General features: G+C 42.4%; 1 protein-coding gene across 1 annotated transcript; it reads right to left on the bottom strand.

Annotated features, from left to right (window-relative positions):
• Positions 1–1,687: 1,687 nt before the first annotated feature.
• On the bottom strand, positions 1,688–8,294 carry LOC118428393. The gene is made up of 3 exons (XM_035838436.1): positions 8,069–8,294; positions 2,423–2,561; positions 1,688–1,897 (listed from the first exon to the last, which is right to left on the bottom strand). Exons 1-3 carry the CDS (start codon positions 8,235–8,237, stop codon positions 1,762–1,764), a joined length of 444 nt encoding a protein of 147 aa, XP_035694329.1. The 5' UTR covers positions 8,238–8,294; the 3' UTR covers positions 1,688–1,761.
• Positions 8,295–8,300: the final 6 nt, after the last annotated feature.

Here is an 8,300-nt window from a genome sequence, read left to right as displayed (position 1 = left end):
TATATCATGCACAAGGTAAGGTCACATCAGGGATATACAAACAATCCATGTATGTATAAAATGATCTATTGTCCGGAAAGCGGACCGAATTTCATTACATAGTATTTCATGCAAGCGCCATGGTGATACAGAGAATAAAACGATCATACCTTATATCATAGCTTAGGTATTAGTTATTTACATGCGTACTTACAGGAGAGTAGAAATTTAGCCATTCATGATTCATTTCTCCTATCTATTATTTATTGCCATTGTCATCAACAATCATGATTGTCAAATTATATTGTTTTCAACTCAATGCGCAAACAGATGAACATTTGTCAACCACAAGGTCATTGAGAATATAGAAAGAACGTACAATCAGTGGATGAAAATTCAAACGTGTGGATCGAAAATATCTCCCACTGCGAATCTTATCTTAAATGTGTCCACATCTTAAAGTTTTGCAATCAAACAAAGCAACTTCACCGTAAGCGCATCTTTGTGGCTACTCAAACAATCAAAATCACGTGCAATGTTCAAACTTTGCCTGTACACCATTCAGACGTCATCTTACCCTTGGGTATATGTTCCTGTCGTAGTCATATATACACTATTATAGATCATAATAGTGTATTGTTCATAAGCTAGGATACCTATTATCCTATGATAAGCACGGTATTAAATTTTTCATCCCCAATATGCGTGCACATCCATAACTTCATAAGCCGGATGATGGGTAACAGACGGCCTTGGAACCGTCTGTATTGTTTCGGTTGTCATCTACTCTGGCGCCACAGACCAGCCACACTATTAAACGTAGTGTTCATACACAGTAGGGACATTTTTTTATAATAATCATTCACTGCAGGCTTCCGTCATTTCGGGATTCAGTGACTTTCAGATTCAGTTTCATCATCTTCGCCGCATATCAGTTTGAATTTGTGTTTTGTAACCTGGGCGCCAATTCGGAACATTGGCACTGAGCCAGTGTAAAAGAGTTATAGTAGTATTCAATTTCTATGTGAGCTTTTCATATAAACGGGTTTTAAAGGGAATACATGCAAAAACCGTAGAAGTGTAATATAGAAAATCCACCAAAGGCTGTTAAGGTAATATAGTGATAGTCTCGATCATTCCAAACTCCGGGGTTTCTTGTGGAGTAGACTAGCTTTCTAAAATTGTTGTTTAGATAACCGGAAGCTACCTAGATACGTAGTTTCTTGTACAGTTGACTAGCGTCCTAAATTATTGTAACCGAGAAGTTACCATGCACGATGATATACAATATAAAGTTATCATCATTATAAAACGATTTTGACAGTGAAAGAAATTTGCTAACTGTGACACATCCTTCCTAAAGATATTATTCACACTTGAAAACTAGTTTACATCGTGTGTAAAAACTGTCTTGTGACATCCCTCCTCCAAAATAAATAGTATTACCCTTTAAAAATTTACATCATGTGTTAAAACCGTCTTTGTAACGTCGTGTGTGACGTAACTGGTAGTGTTCGGCTCGAAACCTCAGAGGTCCCAAGTTCGATACTCGCCGTGTCCCAGACGTTGTGTGGTTGGAAAAGGTACTTTTCACGACCTTCCCCCAGGTGTAAAAATGGGGGCACCTGACTTCGGTCGGCGACGGGAGGTAAAATACTACCTTTACCTTCTGTCTGTACTTCGTATGTGGCACTGTTGAAAAAAAAATTACTAAATTCAGTGCAGTGCCACATTGTCCACGTATGTCCCAAAGCAAATATTTAAAAAGCTGTGTTCGTGAAACTACGAGTGAGCTCCCCTGTCGGTGAAGAGCGCGGTCCCCTCGTTGAGAGCTCGGGCGATTTCTTCCTCCTGCGGCTCCTCGATGCTAGCGGTCGGCGTGCCGGGGAACCTATTGTTGTCGTGATTGACATCAGGTCTGTGGAAATTGTAAGGAAAAGTCAAAAGCAAATCTTTAAAAAAAAAGGAGTAAAACATCAACGGCAAATTAGCGTAATCATTCATAGAGTGTGGTCTCTCAGTGTGTCTACGAAAAACCTAAAGCAGTACAATGTTGCGCGGATAGGTTAGAATATCATTAGGGTCAGACATTGTAAACAAACACTATTTTAGATTTGACTTGTTTATTGAGATTTCTGTAAAAGCCCAAACTATAACATTTTCTTGGATATTGTATCATGTGACTTTCTGAACAGGAAGATAGCTTGTGGTTATACATTTTGTTGTACTCTTAGTCGCTCACCGAAGGTACGCTTCCGCCGGCGGAAGGCTACACTTCGACCGTGCAGTTACTTACTCTTTACCCGCTAGATCTGCACTGAAATGTGTTGTGTAATGTAACGTTACATATATACAGCATTACTATACAATGAATATGTTTTGTGCGTGAGACCACTAAAATAATTGCTGGCACTAATTGCGATCTTAAGAAGCTGAAACTTACTTCTGTGAGAGCTGTCGGTAGTACCTCCTCCTGGCAAGCCACCACGCCACGGTACCCCCCACGAAGCAGAAGACCAGGAACAGCAGAACCACCACCATGATGGGGATGGACACTCCGTCCGGGAGGAGGGTGACGGGCGCTGGAAAACAGGACAGAACAGAGTCGTCAATGGCTTCATCAGCTGCATATGCAACTACCATCAGAGCGTTCAAACAGGCTGTGATGTCTGACTTCTAACCCTCAATGGCCGTGCAATAACCTTTTGTGACTTTGATTTTGTGGCTTTGAGTTGTTATTGTTATTGAGTTGTTATTCTTTTGAGTTTGCCTAAGTTCTCTGTATGATTTATTGAATCTTAAGGATGCTTACTGTTTTATGCTGTATTACTGTGTATTTATGATTTATAATCCTATGGTAGTAATTATTTTCTTGTATCTTGATTCGTTTTGTTTTGTTCAGTTAATTTAACTGAAGGGACCACCATGACGATTCTTAAGTAAAGCAAATAAATCAGCTTGGAGAACATCCGTTTTTGCAGCACAACACACAGCATTGCACCTCCCCGCCTCAGCAGTTAGCAGTAGGGAGTAGATCTAGTCATTATCACCATGAACTGAGGCAGTAACAGGACAGAAAAACATCAGTCTTGTGTGTGTGTGTGTGTGTGTGTGTGTGTGTTTGTGTGTGTGTGTGTGTGTGTGTGTGTGTTTGTGTGTGTGTGTGTGTGTGTGTGTGTGCATCTGTCTGTCTGAAAGGTACAATAACTGTCTGTTATTTGGAGTAGAACGGGTACCTTATTTGCACAAAGAGAAACATGATACGACAGGATATCATCATTTAGCGAAGGTATGAAGTCATAGAACTCTAGTTTTTCACATAACTCCATCATAGTGATACGCTGGCTTTAAGAGTGATTCCGACCTTTCACGAAATGATGGTGCCAATGTAATAAGGCAAAATCATGTTTTTGAAAATTACACGCGTAACGTTACAGCCTTGAAGCGGTATGATTAGTGTTCCCGACATCATTAATCTTCTCTCACTAATTAGACTGCGTGTGTCTGATGATGGAGTTGTCATGTCCCCAGACCCAGACAGAATCTTATCAAAGCTCCACATAATATCAATCCGCGTGGTGTTTATATTCCCATGGGCTCCGTTAGTTACAAGTAAGCCGGGTACTTAAGACTGTGTGGGAGTGGGGAGTGGGATCTCCACATCAATCAGCGGGCTGCAAATTGCTTATATAGCACTAGTAGCTAAAGGTGCACTTGCGTCAAGCTTGCGTCACTGCGGGGTTCGAAAGATACGCCACAATTTTAAGAGATAAAGAACGATTTTTCTTACTTTTTGTGTATTTTGTCGTCTTCAAATAAGTTAATTATAAAAAGAAATCCCGGAGAAAATAACAAAATAGTGACGCAGTGAACGAACCCCGCAGTGACGCAAGCTTGACACAAGTGCAGCGAGAGTGCACCTTAACACTACTTTAACATGTAAAGCAGCAACGGCGTTAGAACAGGAGGTCCTTGTTTCTATTCTTGTACTGTTAATATCTGTCATAAGGTATGGTCTTTTGCTTTCTAAAGTTTCTTTTCGGCAAACCCCCGGGCACCATGCGTATAGCCACGTTGATTGCTGCAAAATAGCTTATGGAGCACTAACAGCTAACGCACAGCAGCAACAGCGTTAGAACAGGAGAATATTTCACACTATTGTTTTCAAGGATTAGACCAGGTCCTTTTCTCTATTCCTATAAATATCTGCCATGAAGTATGACTTTATTTCGGCAAACCCCGCGGCACCGTGGGTATAGCCTCGTTATTGATTGCTGAAAAATAGCTTATGTAGCTCTAGCAGATTCCTGTAAACAGAGTCTGTCATGAAGTATTACTTTATTTCGGCGTAAAAAAAGGAGAATATTTCAAACTATTTTTTCAAGGATTAGGCCAGGGCCTTTTCTCTTTTCCTGTAAATATCTGTCATGAAGTTTGACTTTATTTCGGCAAACCCAGCGGCACCGTGTGTAAAGTCACATTATTGATTGACACGACAGCAGACGGTACTTTCGGCCTCCTGTTGCTGTGGCTTCCACACGGACACCTCACAAATCAACAGGTTCAGGCCTATGTGTTATCATCGATTTTTTTTGAAGCGTTGGTTACAACAAGAATCTTCACGCCCACTGCTGTCATTTATTCCCAGCAATCAAAGGCTTACGCCAAGAAGAACAGAGGACCCGTCACGATTCACGTTGGGGGAAGAAATTGGCCCAATGTGATTGCAACTACTTTTAAAAAAAGCGACATTTTCTGAAGGAGTCAACCGGCCATTATTTGTGTAGGCGTCCCATTTTCGTCCCTCGTTGCAAAACTACCAAGCTGATTATGATGATGATGAAGATGCCACATTTTAAAACTTCATACCGCCCTTGCTAGTCTCCTTGTGTTCCACCCTGGGGGTTGAGTGATTATGTCTTTTTGTAAACTCCTGCCATGTCCAACCTTGGACGTGTGTGATCGATGAATGAGATATCGGATTGTGACAGACAAAATCTTACTTGGGACTTAGTAATGGTTGTTGAGCACCGAGCTCAGGATAGGAAATTGCGTTTGTCATGTACAGGGCCCAGCGGCGGCACTGGCGGCTAAATCAGTGGTAAAAAAAGTGTTCACGTCGCGACTCTAGGTGGTGATTCCATCACCGACGTCAGTCCCTTGTGGGGACAAATTCAGCCGTAAGAGTAAAGGCGAGACCATTATTTTCTACACGTCATTAAGGATCCCCGAAGGGTGTCTAAGTTTAATGACTTCCCCGCCGCTATGGGATTACTGCAGCGTTACCCATAGATCACTCACGTTATGTCTACATACGCCATCTGACGTACGCACTTTCGTAATAATGCCAGCCCGTGTCAAACTTATATTGATGTCAGTGACAATGCCGCTTCTGTTAAACATTTGTCACGACTGTATAACATTATAGGGCGATAGACGTCTGCTGTTGGCAGATGTTATGACTCAATTGGTGAAGATTTTGTACGTCATATATTTCAGATCGAAAGAAAAAAAAGCTGCTAGGGAGCCCAAAGGTATGTCTCCTTTTTCAGACCAAGAGCTATCGACCATTGGTGACTGTATCATTTTCAGATCAAAGGATACAATAACCGAATTATCAAGTCCCACTGCAGTACCCTAACAAGCTACTGGGGGCCTAAACTATGATAATTTCGAGGATTCATCAAAATATCACGCCACCAACCGTGACAGATGGAAAACATTTATGAATTTATGAAACCAATCAGGACTCTAGATGTCTAGTCTCCACCAGACTCCACAGGTTGTTGGAAAGATACTTGAAATTGGCTGAATAGACGGAAAGATATGCCAGAAAAGTTAACTTATTGTTAGCCTACGGGTGTGTACTGTATTCCTAAGCTCAGTTAACTCCTTTGGCATATTCTTCCGTCTGTTTGGCCAGTTTCCACTATTCTTCCAGCAAGCTATGAGGATGGTAGAGAATGGAGTCCCCTCCTACACATCTATACACCCACATGATTCTTATGTGACTGGCCCCGAGATGAACTATGAGAAATTGGCACACAGATCTTGGTTGTCAACACATCAAACGATCAAGGCAACTCCAATCCTGCCACTTTTCTACTTATGATGCCACTTACTTTACCTGAAAGTACTTTCGTAAAGGTCGAATGTATAGCGTGATTATCTTTGATATACACTCAAAGCCTGTGGTCTTAACATTGACTTTTACGTATGGCTGACTCCGCCTACGGAGTATGGCATGTAAAGCTAAGGGTCGCGCCATCTAATACCCCAAGATTTGCGCGCAAGAAGTGTGAATGGCTGCGTAATTTATCATTCCTCCTAGGGGGATTCAGCAGATTGTCCAGGATGGGTCGTAAGAGTCTGTGAGCGCATAAAATAGATGTTTGTATCAGAAGAGGCTGTAGGGGGAAAGAAAAGTATGACGTAGAAATCATTATTAACGTTGCCTGAAAATAAATGTACATTTTCAACCGACTTGACACTCTTGATTTCACACTTGGAAAAAAACAACTTCTGGGCGTCTTTTAGACTCGGCTTCGCGAATTCGCCTTGACTGGGGGACTCATTGACGTGTTAACGATGTCTAGAACCACCGTCAAGTCACAGATGTAAAGCTAGCATAGGTTTGTGCCAACTGCAGGTTAATTGCATTGGTAACGTTACATTACAGTGTTTTTGGGTGGTGATTGTTCAGAAGTCGTGAATGGCATGTTGAGCTCCGCGGAATATTAGCCTGAAGGTAATCTCAAAGCGCAGACGAGCACATGTTGATGTACCCTATAATTTACGCCTACAGTTTATACCTCGGGGAATTTCATGCCATATGGAATCTCTATTAAAACAAGACCATTGAAATTGTGGTAACAGTTGCCATGCAAAGTGCAACTTGTGTTTTACGATATCTCTCTAGAGTCTAGCATGTACGTCACTGTCTTAAGAATCATGTTCACTCCTGTAAAGGTGAAGGTCAAGGTCATCATCACCTTCTTTAAGTAGACCGTGAATATCAGCCGCCTCCAGATGAACGATCACGCCAGACCAATTCATCAGGTGCTGCAGTCTGACGGGATAAGCTTACCGTGTTCATTACAAACCTGTACGTCTAGCGGCTGGTGTCAGATCGGACTGACGAGGTGGGACCTTTAACGGGTAGTTTAATGGGTGTAGTGTTTACAAAATGGCTTGATTTATGCACTTGAGATAGCCTAATAAGTCACTTGATCGTTGTAAGTGCTGTAAGTGCGGAATTTAAGACTCATTGGTAATTAGTTTGATGACGAGCAGGCGAACCCTTCTCATGTGTGCTCAACAGACTGATTGACGGTACGCGATACGCGAAGCCGGACTGCTATGTGTAAAAGATAGGGATCAAGAAAGGCGGCAAAATGAAATTACGAGAAACCAAAGAGGCTCCTTTGAGAAACCTATCGTCACACGGTAATAGGAACCAAGGGAAGCCATGTCTTCTTTGTTCATGACGTTATAGTGCGAGAATACAAACCGAGACGACCAGGGCTGACTATCGCGATCGTTTGTCACTGTTCATTCCGGTAAACATTACAAGAAGTTTCACGACAGCGATGATCTAATTTTGCACCTTTGGCTTTAGCTCAATAGACTCATAAAGCATTGTAGCTTTAAAAGAGTGGTAGTCCATGTGTGTACATGTGAAATAGGTACATATCTGTCATGTGAAATACGGCAAGGCCTAGCAAGACGAGGTAACCATCATAATGTATTATATATATCAACCCAACTGAGTATTGTCCTCGAACAACCTCGTCATGACCAACATGGAGGTGTGCAGCCGTTTTGTTTGCTTTTCGTGGCATGGCCTACAGCCGACAGTATTAGCGGGTCAGCCCATAGAATGGTTTACTGAACAGTATTAGCGGGTCAGCTAAAAGAATGGCTTACTGAAAAAGGTTTGCATAGTTTAGTTGAACAGCGTTGTGCGGCATCACAGTGTCCATTAGTGCCTTCGGGCAAGTTATGTTTCAGAAACACAAACAAACGGCAGACTGTTCAGTTACAGAGCCAACACTTTCGCTAATTGCGTGAGAAACAGGTGTGGCCTTACCTGTAGCGTTACCGTAACCGGTCGTTGTTGGAGATTTGGTGGTTGCCTTTGTGGACACATTGGAGATCAGGCCTGCCGTAGACATGGCGGACACGTTCCCCTGGCTGGGCTGCGGAGTTGTGGCCCCCAGCCCTGCCGTGGCCGCGGCAGTCAGGTTACCTTGTCCCATTGCCAACTCCAGGAACACAACAAAAACAGCGGCCCAAAAGGTCGCGACAACGATCCGTGTGTT

The sequence above is a fragment of the Branchiostoma floridae genome, chromosome 13, assembly GCF_000003815.2.
Source record: "Branchiostoma floridae strain S238N-H82 chromosome 13, Bfl_VNyyK, whole genome shotgun sequence".
In the NCBI taxonomy this organism is placed as follows: domain Eukaryota; kingdom Metazoa; phylum Chordata; class Leptocardii; order Amphioxiformes; family Branchiostomatidae; genus Branchiostoma; species Branchiostoma floridae.
This window is presented reverse-complemented; position numbering and strand designations above follow the sequence as displayed.

Bases quoted from the DNA above. Each gene is read 5' to 3' on its own strand.
- LOC118428393 (XM_035838436.1), bottom strand. From the start codon at position 8,237: ATGGGACAAGGTAACCTGACTGCCGCGGCCACGGCAGGGCTGGGGGCC. The intron at 2,562-8,068 runs GTAAGGCCACAC...CCTGTTTTCCAG, and splicing joins CGGTTACGGTAACGCTACAG to CGCCCGTCACCCTCCTCCCG. The intron at 1,898-2,422 runs GTAAGTTTCAGC...CAATTTCCACAG, and splicing joins TACCGACAGCTCTCACAGAA to ACCTGATGTCAATCACGACA.